This window comes from Vanellus vanellus, assembly GCF_965231255.1.
Source record: "Vanellus vanellus genome assembly, chromosome: 1".
Taxonomy (NCBI): Eukaryota; Metazoa; Chordata; class Aves; order Charadriiformes; family Charadriidae; genus Vanellus; species Vanellus vanellus.
In genome coordinates, this window is record NC_138905.1 from 513,194 (window position 1) to 529,013 (window position 15,820).

Below are 15,820 nucleotides of genomic sequence, written 5' to 3' on the forward strand. Positions count from 1 at the left end.
TCTTTACTGAGGGGGTAGTCAAACCCTGGAAGAGGCTTCCTGGAGAGGTGGTCGATGCCCCAAGCCTGTTGGTGTTTAAGAGGTGTTTGGACAATGCCCTTAACAACATGCTTTAGCTTTTGGTCAGCCCTGAAGTGGTCAGGCTGTTGGACAAGATGATTGTTGTAGGTCCCTTCCAACTGAAATAGTCTATTCTAGCCTAATTGATCTACTCTACTCTATTCTATTCTGCTCTACTCTACTCTGGTCTAGTCTAGTCTAGTCTAGTCTATTCTGAAGAAGCCTTCAGCTTAACACATAAGGCAGGGTTGGGTTTTCAAGTGATAAGCTGTTTTTTACAACTTTTCTGGCACTTACCCAAGAAATTTTAATTGCTGTGTACTGCAGGAGAATTGTCCCCCTTTGCAGGTCCTTTGCAGTGAAGTGCAGAGCCGTCCCAGTACCGACCAGGTACAAGCGCAGCACCGATGCAGGTGACTGAGTGAGAGCTAAAAGCGGCTCGAAGGGAAAGTTCTGAAACGAGGGAGCAGATTCCCCTGCCTTGCCCGAGTCTGCGGGTTCGCTGAGGCAGTGGGAAGCCCAGTGCTGGACTGCACCTGTGCCTGGGGGTCACAGCTCCTCCATCCGCGGACTGAGGTGGTTTCTGGGGACACCGGGAGCAGTTGGCCCTGGTTCAGTTTATGTTTACTTGCCCATTACTAGAGCTTCTTGTTGCCTGTGACCCAGTGCTGGGACTTGAGGCAGTAGCAGGGGAGAGCTTCCTCTGTCTGCGCTTTTCCCTCTGCTGTATTAAATCATGCTTCCGGTATTTGTTTCATAAGGATACAGTTCTGACTTCAGGAGGCATTTTCTTGTTTACTGAATCTTTAAGACATTAGTGACACTTTACAAATCGTGTTTCACGGCATGCAGTTACTGTAGGTACATGGCTTCCAGCCCACGGAAAATGGCATGCCAGGAGTCCTCATGTAACGCATCAGTAATGCAGGTGACAAAATTGGCTGTGGGGCTGGGTTCCATAGGTAAATTTTAGTTGTACTCCCTATCAGTTTATATCTTCGATTACCAATACGAAAAACACATCCTTGAACTATCCCTCAGATGAATCTGAGCTGTGATTTAGGGTTTTCCCACCATCCGCGGGCTGTCCTCAGCTCCGTGGTGGGGAAACACGGGGCAGTGCTTCCGAATTGTGCCCCTGTGGGATCGCAGCAGGGGTAAGCCTGGTGGGACAGGGGTATCTGGAGCCGCTGTGATACGTGTTGCACTCACATCAGGCTCCTTCTCCTGGCTGGGAAACCGATTAAATTGTCATCTGTCCAATGCTGTCCTCCCCAGGGATCAGGACTTCCACTTAACCTTTTCATGACTTAGTTATGATGCATGTGTGATGAGAGGGCAGTGCTGGTATGTCGTGCTGATGCTCCCGTTTTGTGAAGTACAGTGCTTATATTCTACAGAGACTGTATGTCTCATTATCATTATATAAATAATTTATTTGACATTCAGAGAGCCCGAGTCTTCCCTTTTCTCATTTTCAGAGGTTCAGGCAATACACAAGGTCTGTCTCGCCTTAAATCTCATACCATTCTGGGCCTGTGCCTAGCATAAGTTAATGGGCACCTCGTTCTGCAGCTACAGTCTGCGGAAAGGTGATGTTTGTGGTTCTTTGAACTTCAGACTATGGAAGGAACTTGCTGGTCAACACTGATGCAAAGAGTTGAAGTTAACACTAGGGAAGTCCTGAAGGATTTGGAGAAAAAGCATAGATTTAGAAGAAGAGGATAGATTTAGAATAGATATTGGGAAGAAATTCTCTCCTGTGAGGGCGGCGAGCCCCTGGGGCAGGGTGCCCCGAGAAGCTGTGGCTGCCCCATCCCTGGGGGTGTTCAAGGCCGGGTTGGACGGGGCTGGGAGCGACCTGGGCTGGGGGGAGGTGTCCCTGCCCAGGGCAGGGAGTGGCACTGGATGGTCTTCAAGGTCCCTTCCAACCTAAACCATTCTATGATTCTATGAAATCAAATGTTACATTGGCATTTCCAAAAATAGGTAGGATGACTTGGCAACTGTTTGCCACTTAAGCTAGCTTCCATCGAAGGAAGAAGTCATGGAAAGCTGTTGATAAGAAACATCTCAGCGTAATCAGATCATTCAGCATATTAACATCTTGTCAAGCAAACTTTGTCTTGGTCTGCTGCTAGCTGATGGCTATTTGATTTAGCAGAAAAAATCTGGCACGAAAACTGTAAATAAAAACGTTTAAAAGTAGTATGGTAAATGATGGAAATATTTTTATCTGTATAAAATCAGTGTCTATCCATTTTACACAAATGAAGGAGAATGTAGGTCACATTTACTGGAGTGACCTGACATCAAAGGAGATGTACAGACAAGATCATCCGCTGCCTCTGTTATTAAATCTACTGCTTCATTAGGGTTTTGACACAGCTCTTTAAAAATACTTTGTTTTGATAATAGAGTGATGGATAACTTATCTAGGCCTGTTGATACAATAGACCATTATCTATACTGCAAACAAAAATAAACCACGTTTTCCACATAGGTCAGCTGAGGTGAGAGGTGAACCTACAGGGACCTTTGTTGAAGGCTCTGGCCCTTGTCGTGCATGATACCAGCTGGATAATCGTGGGGGTTTCTGACCTGCTTGTTGCATTTCTCTAAGGCAAATGGTTTGTTCAAGCACCATCAGCCACTAAGGAAGACATTTGGTGTTTGACTTGTTAGAAAGTTAGCCTGGATCCTTCGTGCAGCCTGCTCAGAGCTGTCCCTACGCTAGCAAAGAGTGTCCTTTACCACTGGCTCTTCTGAACGAAGATGAGACAGTGGGTCCTGCATGGACTAAAGATTCATGGGAGAGAAAGACACCTCCATCAGTCCACCAAAAAGCCCTGACTGAGAGCCTTCGGTTCACCTGGCCCCCAGATTGCCAGCCTGAGCAGGGTTTGGGGAGCACGTCTCCGTTTTGAATTCCTTCTCTCTGAGTATGGTTGCGCCAGCTGTTTCACCCAGCTGTGGCCTCGCTGTTGCATTTCTTACCAACCAGCTTCTCTCCTACGTACGGGGGGGTTACTCGGCTGTAGGGGAGGACAGTACGAGCCAGCGCAGCCAAGCTCTGAGAGTCTCCCGTGCTGGTCTTGGTGCTGGTTCGCAAGCCCTTCATCACGCTCCTGTATTAATTACCCTGCAGAGAGAGTGATGGAAAGTAATGCATTGCAACACCAAACGCGCCCTCTGCCAGGAGCCTGCGCGCACCCCAGCCAAGGCGGCTGGACCTAAACTTACCGCTTGTGCGGAGCAGTGGACTGAGGTAATCTGCATCACAGCACCGGTGCCCGCAGCTGTGCATCACTCCTAAACTGACGCGGTGCAAGCGGCAGTGCCACGCTGTTGGCCAGCCACTGGTCAGCAGCCAAAATGTAGATGTTTCAGGCGCTCGTGTCCTCTGGTGTGTGACATACGCTGCATCATTAGGCAGAACAATGGCTTGTTAGCTCCATCTCCTCCTGCTGATTTAAGTATGTTCAAGAGCTGCTCAGCAAAACAGCTGCTGTACTGCTGCTACGGGAGAGGACGTCTGCCGTACCGCGGCGATCTGTTATTTGACAACCAGCCTCGAGCAGAGTGGCTGTCCCAGGAATAATAAACTCCACTCGCTGACCCTCCAGTGTGTATCACACTTTCAGGAGAGTGCAGATCTTCAGAGCACATCTGGGGGCTTCAGCCACTTACTCCTAACGTGTCAATACTTTTCATTGTCTGTGACAGTCAGGTGATGTGGAACACTGACTCCTGTTTCTGCAGGCAGGGAAAGCAGATTAGCTGGCATGAGTGGTTTCAGGATTGCACCTTCACCCCCCCACACCCAGCTTGCTGAGTACTCCTGTGTCTGGTAACCCGTCTTCATCCTCAGCTTTGAGGCTGCTGCTGGCTGAGAACAGCTCCCGGGTCAGTGCAGCGCACATCACCGGAGGTGGCACAGTCCCCTCTCTGGTCCTGGGACTGCCGCTAAGTGGAGGTGGGGCTGGAATGACCCTGTAGGTGCTGCTCCCTGGAAGGCTGCGTGAACAAGCAGCCGGGTGGCATAGTGCAGAGAAGCAGCACTTTTCTTGGAAAGGGAACTTCGCTCTTTCCTCACCTATGGCACAGGCTATCAGGAATGCACGTCTGTCTGGTAACACGTGAAAGCCAGTGATGAGATTGCATGCCATTAGAAAAGGGATGTCTCGAGCTTCTCCTGGATCTGCTTCAGGTGTTCCCAGTCATGTAAGACCTATTGAAGACGTCCTTGCTGATCCGATGCTATGGGCTTGTGTAGCAGCACACAGATCCCTTCTGCACCAAAGCAGGTACGCGGGCAGCAGGTCTGCTCACAGTACACAAAGGGGAAAATAAAAACCTTCTCGGACAATCATGACCAGCCCCTGAAGCAGCCACAGTTGATAGGCTCTGTGTTGGGGACAGCAGCCCATCCGGGTACCGCTGGTAGTTTCAGGTGACCAAAGCCTGGCCAGATGTGTAAAGAGTAGCCGTGGCCTTTCTGCTTCCTTTCTTTAATGGATCTGATGTTTCTCAACATCTGCAACAGTCTTCTATTGATAAACAGACAAAGGAAGCTTTTTCCTTCCTCACATCACACAAGCTCCTCTGTGCTCTAAGGTGAGCATCCCTTGGGCAAAATTCCTTCATCCTGGATGGGCACTGAAGCAAGATGGGCCGGAGCTGGATGATGAAAGTGCGCTGCCTGGGTCCATCTGAGAAAGTGCCTTCCCTGGAAATGGCGTTCTTCTGGGGGCAGGAGCAGGTTTTCCAACCAGGAAGGCAATTAAAACCTCACTGATGAAGAATGGAGTTCATTTGATCAATGTAGATGTCCATCAACAAGTGGCTCTCTGCTCCCCAGCTAATGGTCTCCTGTAGGACCAGTATGAGACAGCCACCGCGCTGGGGTGCTGAAAGCCGTGTCATGTCTGCAATAGCACCGGTGGATGGTGCACAGGGGGTTTTCTCTGCTGACTGTGAAAGACACCTGGAGCCGCTAACTCAGATATAGACACAGGAGGAGTGACTTCCACCCCTCCTGGCATCGTTCAGAGATGTTCTCATTTTGTCTGTGGTACTGGGAGATGCATGAGGCTTTAGGGACCTTGTGGGAACAGATGTGACTCCGGGAGTCACACATGCCTGGGAGACTCCGGGGCCATTTCAGTGTCTAAGCTGGTGAATACTGTAGACGTGTAGCAGTAGCTCTGGTTCCTGCATTGAAGTCAAGCTGAGCCTCGCGTGTGTGTTCTTTCTGAACCGGTATACAGAGATTTTCATAGGCTCCTGGACATTCCTGTCCAACTGCTGCTTGCTTTCAGCCACACTGTCTCAACCTCTCTCTCTCTCTTTTGTAGCTGAAACCCCAATTGAGGAGTTCACCCCAACCCCAGCCTTCCCAGCGCTCCAGTACCTGGAATCGGTGGATGTGGAAGGTGTCGCTTGGAGAGCAGGGCTTCGCACGGGAGACTTTCTGATCGAGGTGAGCCTGGGGGTGGCAGGGAGGGTGACCCATGGCATCGTCCTCGGCAGGGCAAGGGCCTGTCTCTTGCACAAAATTATTTTCCTTTATAAGGTGTTTTGAGAGCTGGGTAATAATTGTAACTGAAATGCCTGCTGCCTGGATGTCTTGATGAAAAAATGTTCCTCAGGTACAATAATTCAAGCAGATACACGCTCTGTGTGCTAGAAAATGTGTTGACAGGTTCCCTTCTGCTGACTGAAATTATGGGGAAAATGGAGGTTGGAGAAAAGACTCATTAGATGCTCTCTCTGGAGACCAGTGGGGATTGGTTTGTACTGATATTTATTACAGCTTTGCCCAATGTGGTGCAAGTATTGGGGTCTATAGAGAAGAGTTTGACCGGGTGGGTCGGGCTCTGCTCTTGCTTCACCCCCGTGGCCCCTTCCCTTTCTGGAGAAGGCGATGTTGGGGGCTGGGGGCTGCCTTGGCTCATCCCGAGGCCACAGCCGGCTGCATTTTCCTGGTCACGTTTAAAAGAAAGGAAAGCGAGGATTACAGTCACTGGCAGCTTCACGTTAAACAAGTGGCTCGAGGGCTCAGCAGGGAGGTGGAATAGAGGGTGCAGTCTCTCCGGGGCACGGGCAGGAGGAGACGGGGTAGGGCTCTGAACCTGGCTGGCAGGGCTCCGGCAGCGCTTGCGTGCTCCCACAGCTTAGCGTTATTATTACTATTACTGTTATTATTGTTATTGTTATTATTATTTGTATTAGTGTATGCCCAGAACCTCAGCGAGAGGTCAGGAGAACGTTGTGGTGGGTGCTGTGTGGTGCACAGCGTCTGCGCCGTAGGGGTGGTGGCGGCTGTGTCCCAGCACAGGGGACGGCGCGCGTGCTGCCATGCCGCTGCTCGCTCTCTCCGGGCGGTGGGATGACACTGCAAGGAGCATTCTCGGCATATCGGCTGCTTCGTCTTGTAGTGAACCCAGCAGAGGATAGCTTTAAGGAGAGATTTAAAAGAGAGTGGTAGCATTAATTTGTTAAGGTTTATCGGAACTCTCCTCTCTATGGGAAGAAAGTGTAGGAGACCTTGCAGCGGTGCTTGCAAGTGAAAATGATGTCCAGAATCCATGCCAAATGGGTATGGTGTGAATAGCCAAGTCTGCGTTTCTTGAAGCCAGAGAAAAGGCTGTGACAATACGGCAGTTGGGAAATGACTAAAGTGTTTGTGAATCACCCGGTCAGGATGGCCGTTTCTGTGCCTTAATTGTGAAGGGGTCCCGGAGTGTTTGTGTCAGACGGAGATGTGTACGCTGTGGGTGCAGGCAGGGATGTGAGGTGAATCCTGCCCCTTCCGAGGGTGCAACGCTGGCAGGAGAGGTGGAGTGAGGCAGAATGGACACCGGGTCTGTGAGCGACCGTGTGTTAGATGGGGTGGGAAGGGCAACTCCGCTCTGTGTGAAGGTTTGAGGTGGGTGGCGTGGTTGGGCTTCGCTGGGAGTCTCCTCACAGCAGATGCCGAGCAGCACACACCGGAGCGGCAGTCCGCACGGTCAGAGGAAGGTCTGGCATCCTGTGGGATTTCGCTTTCTCACATCTTCCCATGCAGAAGTCATAAGGCTTTAAACCCAGTAATGCAGTCTGTGAAATCCGCATTGATCCGACGCGGTGGTGGTGGTGGTGGTGTGGCGCAGGTTGTGGTTGTGCGTGGTGTAAGGCACAGCAGAGTCGTGCGCTCCTGGCAGGTGGACGTGTGAAGCTGTGCTGGTTGTGGCAGTGCCGCTGGGTGAGGTGGACAGAGGGGCTTTGCTCGGCTCAGCCGCTGCCGTGCGCTCTGCAGTCTGAAGCTCACGCTGAAAAATGCTCTTGTTTCCAGGGGTGGTCATCACCCCTGGTCCAGGCAGTTGGTCGATACACCCTGGAGCTCCCAGCAGTGCTCTGTGAGATCTTCTAGCAATACTTCTGGGGTGAGTACCTCAGACAGAGTGAAGGACTGGACGTTGGATGTGTAGTTGATGAAAAGCCCGTGCCCGAAGCAGGGACCGGCTGTGGTGTGTCCATGCCGAGGTGCTGCGGGTGCTTCACCCAAGAGGAGGAGTCCCAGGGGTGGTGCGGTGCCCACACGCGTGGCCCTGCTGCAGTGTGGGAGGACCGACAGACGCAGTGTGGGAACGTGGAGCCGCATGCTGCCAGGAGCACGGGGAACCCCATGGCTGGTGGACCACAGGGGAAGAGGAGAGGGGAGCCAGGCTTGAGGACCTCTCAGTGGAGGTGCAGGTTGGCGCTCGGCCGTACTTCCAGTGGGAAGAGCGTACCCCTCCTCCACTCTCCTTTCTGTGGTTAGTGGGGCACAGATTTGCCCTCTGGACCAAACCTTCTGGAGAGCAGCTCCCGGGGAGGCTGTCTGTGCTGTCCACCCTGCGCGTGGGCGCAGTTCTTGCAGCTGGAAGGTCCCCGAACACTGCGAGCAGGAGGCGGGTGCTGGCAAAGGCTGCGTGACCCAAATAGCCTGCTGCCAACGGCGGCGTCTGCCACGTTGGTGTGTCTTCTACAGCCTCTAAAGAACGACAGTGAAGTACCAACAAAAACGAAACAAAACCCCAACAAAATCGTTATAGCGCTGATACTTTCTCTGGTATGTAGTATGAGGAGCATTACAAAGCGAGGAGGAATCTCTAATGCATATAAAGCCACATGGGGTGCGAGGAGGAGGTTAGTGCTGCAGCAGAGCCGCCTCGTCCCAGCCGAGGCGTGTGGTCCCTCTCCCCTCCCTCCCAGTTGGGACGTTCAGCTGCAGAATAAATGCATTTGGCTGGTAACCTGCCCTCAGCGGTTGCCGTTTCCCTTGGATGAGCTGGCTGAGCTGACTTCCCCCGTGGCTGCCTGGTCATTACATCTACGGCACGCGGAGCAATGAGCGTGTGTGGTTTCCCTGGGAGGGGAGCGGGAGGGGGGTTCACAGTGAGCACAGCAGCTTTGCCGCAATGTGAAGCCACAGCCTGAGGGCAATATTTAGGAAGGAGGTGTTGTGCTATAGCTTGAGACCTTGTGCAGGTCTGTGGGACCACCTTCATCAACCTGTCCAAGTGTTTGGATTGAGGTGTGTTAAATTTAGACTGAAGATGCATGGGCGTTTTAAGTTTGAGGCTTCATTTCGAGCCTTGTAACTTGTAGCCTGAGACTGTCTCTTGCCAAAATTAATGTTTTAATCTTTTGGCTTTAAAGCTTTCTTAGTATTGGCGATCGGCGCTAGCCAGCCAGGTACGTGTAAGGCGCTTTCACGTTGGAGTGAGCAAATTCAAGTAAAGCCGTGCAGGTGGGAAGCCCTGAGAGATGTTTCCAGGCAGAGAAGTGTTTGGTGACAGTGACAGTCTCCAAGTGAGAGCTGGCCTTGACCAGCAGTGGGGAACAGCTCCTCCAGTGCCACAGAACAGCTCCTCCATGCAAGGACCAGGTGGCAGGGACACTGCTTACAGCTCCAGGCGAGCCCTCACCTGCCTATGCTGCCTCACGCTAATTCAGCAGTTAAATTAGCTTCTGAAGCTGGGAGCGGGTGGCTGGCTGTGGACGCTGGAGGCAGTCCGGTGGACACTCCAGCAGTTCCCTTTCCTCCACGAGGGTCCCCTCTGGGGGCAGGAGTGAGATGTGTTTCTGTGTGCCTTGGCACAAGGAGCCAGCAGAGCTTCCCGGCAGGTTGTCCCTGGGAACCCAACTGCTGGTGACCTGAAAGGGGCAGCAAAGATCAGAGAAGGAGGCCCACAGAGGGGAATTCAACGTTAGCGTTGAGGCTTTTTCATAGAATCATAGAATGGTTTAGGTTGGAAAGGACCTTGAAGATCACCGAGTTCCAACCCCCCTGCCATAGGCAGGGACACCTCCCACCAGCCCAGGTTGCCCAAGGCCACGTCCAGCCTGGCCTTGAACACCTCCAGGGATGGGGCCTCAACAGCCTCTCTGGGCAACCTGTTCCAGTGCCGCACCACCCTCAGAGTGAAAAACTTCTTCCGAATGTTCAATCTGAACCTGCCCTCTTCCAGTTTAAAGCCATTCCCCCTCGTCCTATCGCTGCATGCCCCAGTAACAAGTCCTTCCCCGGCTCTCCTGTAGGCCCCCTTTAGGGACTGGAAGGCCGCAATAAGGTCTCCCCGGAGCCTTCTCTTCTCCAGGCTGAACAGTCCCAACTCTCTCAGCCACTCCTCATAGGAGAGGGGCTCCAGCCCTCGCATCATCCTCGTGGCTCTCCTCTGGACACGCTCCAGCAGGTCCGTGTCCTTCTTCTGTTGGGGACTCCAGAGCTGGAGGCAGTACTCCGGGTGGGGTCTCACGAGAGTGGAGTAGAGGGGCAGAACCCCCTCCTTTGACCTGCTGGCCACACTTCTGATGCAGCCCAGGATACAGTTGGCCTTCTGGGCTGCGATCGCACACTGCCGGCTCATGGTGAGCTTCTCGTCAATCAGCACCCGCGGGTCCTTCTCCTCGGGGCTGCTCTCCATCCATTCCCTGCCCAGCCTGGAGTTGTGCTTGGGATTGCCCTGACCCACATGCAGGACCTTGCACTTGGCCTTGTTGAACTGCATGAGGTTGGCTTGGGCCCACCTCTCCACCTCTCCTCTGTTCAGGTCCCTCTGGATGCCATCCCTCCCCTCCAGCGTGTCTACCTCGCCAAACAGCTTGGTGTCATCGGCAAACTCGCTGAGGGTGCACTCGACCCCCCTGTCCATGTCGCTGACAAAGATGTTGAACAGTACAGGCCCCAGTACTGACCCCTGAGGAACGCCACTCGTCACTGCTCTCCACTTGGACATCGAGCTGTTGACCGCAAGTCTTTGAGTGCGACCGTCCAGCCAGTTCTTTATCCACCGAGTGGTCCATTTGTCGAATCCATGTCTCTTCAATTTAGAGACCAGGATATCGTGTGGCACAAATCCAAGTAGATGACATCAGTTGGTCTTTCCTTGACCACTGCCACTGTAACCCCTTCGTAGAAGGCCACCAAATTTGTTAGGCATTTTTGATTCATTGATACCAACCTACAGCAACTTTAGTACAGGACCTGACTTGTACCATGTTTAAACTGCAGTGTGCTAGCCCTCTGGTCGAGCCCGATGTGCCACACTCCTTTTCAGCTTTCCATTTCTCAGCAGCACACTCCATAGCAACGGAGGGCTCAGACTGGGACGGACTAAGGCGACAGGCTGAAGCCTTCTTCGTCGGCGAGTTGGGGTGCGTTGATCCTGGCTTTGTCCATGAGATCCATGGGATGGTTATCCAGGGTTCAGGATATGCATTTGTTGAGCGTTGGTGTCCTCACCTGATGCTTCCTTCAGCAAGACTGGTCTCTGTTCATGTTTCGCTAGGAAACCTCTGCCTAATTTTGTGAAGGTGGAAAATTTCACCAGACCCCTCCAGGAGGAGCAGACAATCTTAAAGGAGGAAAGTGAGAGCTCCCTGGTAACTGTCAGGAGATTTAAATCCAGTTGCCCGGTAGGTGCCAGGCTGCTGCAGTCCCACGTTCCCCGTTCGGTCGGTGGCCGGGCTGAGTGTGCGTTCCCGATGGGGACACATACACACGTATGCGCGATATACATGTGAGCACATGGCCCGCCACACGGATCGGGAAACACACAGCATCGTGCAAACACAAACAGCACAGGCAGCCTGAATAAAGAGTACATATGTATATGTATATATAATATGGAGCCCTCTAGTAGCTGGCCTTGGACCTCCAGTCTGCCCGGTAGCTGGTCCCTGGCTCCCCCAGTCTCCCCAGTTGCTGGCACCTGAGTGTGTGCACCCTGAGACCCACATCCCCACCCCACTTGCTGTGGTCGGATCTCTTGACACACGTGCACACACACATGCACAGCATCCCCAGGCCTTAGACACTTGGTCCATCCAGCAGCTGGTCCCCAGTCCTCAGGTCTCCCTGGCTGTCGAATGCGCGAGCACACACAGACCCAAAGCGGTCCCCCCGGCAGCTGCTCCCAACGGTGGGCCTTGGCAGTAGCTGACTCTCAAACCCACTGGTCAGTCTGGTCCCTCCAGTAGCAAATTCCCAGAATCCAGTCTCTCCAGTATGTCTCTCCATGTGGAGGAAGTCTCTCCACAAGTCTGATGAGGAGCGGCTGAGGGCCCCGGGGGTGCTCAGCCTGGAGAAGAGGAGGCTGAGGGGAGACCTTCTCGCTCTCTGCAGCCCCCTGACAGGAGGGGGTAGCGAGGGGGGGGTGACCTCTTCTCCCTGGTGACAAGTGATAGGATGAGGGGAAATGGGTTCAGGTTATGCCAGGCGAGGTTTAGATTGGATATTAGGAAAAATGTTTTCACTGAAAGGGTTATCAAATGTTGGAAGGAGCTGCCCAGGGAGGGGTGGATTCGCCATCCCTGGAGGTGTTTAAAAAAAGGGGAGAGGTGGTACTTGGGGACATGGTGTAGAAGTGGTTGTGTCAGGTTGGGCTAATGGTTGGACTTGATGATCCTAAGGGGCCCTTCCAACCCCAACAATTCTATGATTCCAGTATCTGCCCCAGGTCTATGGCCTCTCCGATACGTGACTCCGAGCCTCTTATCCTATTCACTGGCCAATCCAGCCTGACGATTCCTCGCAAATTAAATGCACCTACACGTGCATTTATTTATTTATTTATTTATTACATGACGTGCAATATGCATGCAGTCCGGTCTCGGGAGTTGCTGGCACCCCAGCACCTGTGAGACCCTCCCACCCACGGCCCCTTCCTCAGCTGCTGTCAGTGGTACCGTCATGCACACACACGTGCACAGATACACGGTACGGAGCGCAGCCTCGGCCACAGAAACAACTAGAAGTCATGCAGGGACAAGACACGGCAGACTGTGGTGCCCAGGCGCGGGGCATGGCCAGCAACCCTCAGCTGGCCTCTTCCACACGCTTCTCCCTTTGTTCTCCCATCCTTGCTCTTGCCTGATCCACCGTCATCCCTCCCTTTTCTGGTCTTTGGTCCTTTCGCTAAGCATCTCGGTAGGTCTGGTGCAATCCCAGGGTGCTCTCCCTGGCATCCCATGACGAGTCCCATGCCCCCACAGGCAGTAGTTCCCCTCGCTCCGCAGGGTGACCTGGAGAGAGCCTCTCCCACCGACTCATCCCGTGGGTCCCAAGCACAGACCAGGGGCTGACCCTTCTGCTCTGGTGGCCCTGGGGGTGGCTGAGCCGGGGCCACTGACACCGATCAAGTCACTGGGGTTCCTCCAGCCGTCATTGTTCCTCTGCTCTGTTATGACTGTAGTCGTGAACCTTTGGTTGTGTAATCCAACAGTAACAACCCATCCGCAGCCTGTACACTGTCTGCCCACCCCTCTCTGGTGCAACTCATCTGCTGCTGGTCCCAGTTGTACTACCCGGCTCCCTTGCTCTTCTCCACCTCGGATTGTCTTTGGCTCAGAGCTGTGGCAGAGGGAGCCTGGAGCCGTGGAGAGATGTAACCTCAATCCTGCAATGCCACCTATCAACAGAAATTCAAGCATCAGAAGAAGCGTGTTTAAAATTTTGCCCTCACAGCCAAGTCCCTTACAGCAGCCGAGCCCCCAGTCTCCCAAAGAAGTTGTTGCAGCTCTAAAGTACCATAATGGACTGGAATATCCATCCCTTGCTCTTCTTCCACAGAGAGGTACTGTCTCTTTTTTCCTCGCCTTCCGGGCTTGTTGCTGCTTCTGCTCTCCTTTGTTGTGCTTCAAATCCTCTCTCTCAGGCGGTCTGGACATTTAAGCCTTCTCTTCGTGTTGGCGTGAACAGGTTCATTTTTTAATCCCAGCAAACCACGTGGAGTGGTCACAAGTGCTAAATCTCCTGCTTTTTGTGTTGACTCAGCCCCTGCTTGTTGAAATGTATTTTGGGTGGGAATCCGATCCCAGTTTTATTACTACTTAAGAATTACGCCTTGTCTAGATTGCAGGCTTGTAGGGGACCTGTCAGATGCCTGGACCCGATTGTCCTGATGCCTTTAGTGCCATGCGCAGAGAGGAAATTCCGCCTCGAGGAGAAAAAAGCCTGTGGAACAGAGAGGGGTGCACAGATCGTTCCACGTATCACCCAGGCAGGGCAGAGGGATGCATCGCGCACTGCCTTCCTCTGCGAGCCTCTCTCCATATGGAGCCTGGACAGAGGCTTCTTGCTTGACTGCAGTGCTCAAGGCTGGCTGGAGGCAGAGAACGGGCAGGACATCGGCAGCCCCTCCAGCCTGCCAGGGCACCCAGCCGGGTCACTTGCATTTCTCTTGTGGTCCTTCAGCGTTTTCCCTTGGGCTTAGTTTGTCATTTACTTCATAGCCCCTTCGCTTCCTTCAGAAGCCCTGTCTCTCCGCTTCCTTTTTTGTCCCCTCCGTGGCCACTCTGTCAGGCTCTGGTTGTGACATACTCACCACTCCATTCATTTACCGAGCAAAAGCCCAGAGACCTCCAAGATGTGCATCTGCCCAGGTTTCAAGAAAAGCAGTGCCGGTGAAACTCCAGCAGTAACTGCTCAGCATCTTCATTATCTGCTGATCCAGCAGCCAAAGGATCCTGTTTTTGCAGATTCTTACGCTAAAACAAATATGTGAACCAAGCTAAGTTATTTTGTATCATGAGGTCTTCTAAAGAAAGATCGTGGGTTCACCACCAGTAAGGCGGCTGCCCTTTCCTGCTGGTGACTAACCTTCCGTCTGCGATGGGGGTGATTCACATCAGCCACGGGCAGACCAGCCTGTTGTTGGTTGAGACGGGCTGCGCCAGGAACATGAAGGGACAGAAAATTTCCAGGCTTCTGCTGGCGTAGGGCAGATGGATCAGAGGCATCAGGCTCTGCCCTTGATCTTCCAGCGCTGAGATCACCACCCATCACCCTCTCTCCCACAGCGTTTCTATGTATAGAAATAGCTGGATAAGTAACCTCGGTGTTTACTCAGCATCTCTTTTAGCTGCGCTTCCATCATGTGTGCTCCAAGTGGAGTGCTTGGAGGATGGCTCTAACACGAGGCCAAGTGGCGGCTTTTCTCTGGTTGGTTTGGCTGACACCCCCTTGGCAGTGTTGTTGTTCACATTTCAGCATCCAGGTGGCAGCTATCCGTGGGGTGCTGTGATTTCCTAAATACCGCTGTGGTCCTACAACCCACAGGGTTGCTGCAACGACACAGGCTGATCCCCATACGTGGCCTTTGGTAGAGATCTATGGTGGGATTCATCTTGCTTCACCTGAGGCTTCAGCTGCCTGGGTGCCTGCGCCTGCCCGCCTCGCCGGCTCTGCCGGTGGAGACCAGACGAATGTGGAGATGGAATTTGGGGAGTAGTGGATTGATCTGACCTAGCCTGGGGTCTGCCTGAGGATGTGACAAATGTGACAGGATTCACTGACCGGCTCTCTGCTGACTGGGCAGGGACACCAGGGCAACTTCTTCCAGCGTAGGTGACTGTTTTGTGGACAGCACGTTCTGTCAGGGGAGTCCCAGCACTGCCGTCTCTTGGCAAAAGCCACATTATTCTGTGGCACTGCGGGGCAGAAATACCAAACGTGGAGCAGCTCCTCAGAGCCTTTGGGCTTTGTTCTCTGTGCCTTCGGGGGTTTCTCTCAGAGGAACTGGTGGAGTCCGAGTGCTGTCAACACTATGGATTTAGCTGCGTGTGCAGTTGCCTCAGGCACTTCTCAGGTTGATGGGCGGCAAAGCCGTGGCAACAAACCAGCGATGCCTCCCCAACGTGAAGTCAGAGAACTTTGTGGTGTCCATGTGCTCTGAGGTGCTGACCTCTCTGGAGACTCAGCAGTAACACTGAGACTGCTGTGGGTCTGTCCTGTTTGCTGTCCTCCAGCAGCAGACTTAGGAGAAGGAAACCCTTCCTGGACACTGTGCTTTCATTTGGAGATTCGGGCTTTGGACGTGACCCTGAGCATGGTATTTCCATTGCCTCAGGAAGAGATCTGGTTCATTTTCCCCATCTCCAGGGTTCTCACTTGCCCATTGCATTCCATCTGTCTCACAGAAGTCATCTCCATTTCATGGTGGACTGAGAACTTCAGTAGCACAAGGTTTCATCACGGCTCTAAGACTTCCCTCAAGTTCATCCCTGCGGAGGCCATCCCGCGTAGGTGTGTTAAGCCACATGGCAGCAGGCGGGAGTGTTACACCGTACCCCAGGCGCGGCGCTGCACATGGAGGCCTGGCTTTATTCTGTGTATGGTCCCGGCAGCCGTACTGTGACTGTGTTGCTCGAGATGCCTCCATCAGCTGTACCTTCAATGGTGGCAGGATGTGACCCGCCTCTGCTGAGTAAATGCATTTTTTTTACTGCCCCT

General features: G+C 53.1%; 1 protein-coding gene across 1 annotated transcript in view; it reads left to right on the forward strand.

Moving 5' to 3' along the window:
• Positions 1-15,820, forward strand: part of SHANK3 (SH3 and multiple ankyrin repeat domains 3) — a 388,749-nt gene that overhangs the window by 306,058 nt on the left and 66,871 nt on the right. Inside the window, exon 16 of the mRNA XM_082481020.1 lies at positions 5,418-5,542. Coding sequence (XP_082337146.1) covers positions 5,418-5,542 — 125 coding nt within the window. The remainder of the gene's footprint in view (positions 1-5,417; positions 5,543-15,820) is intronic.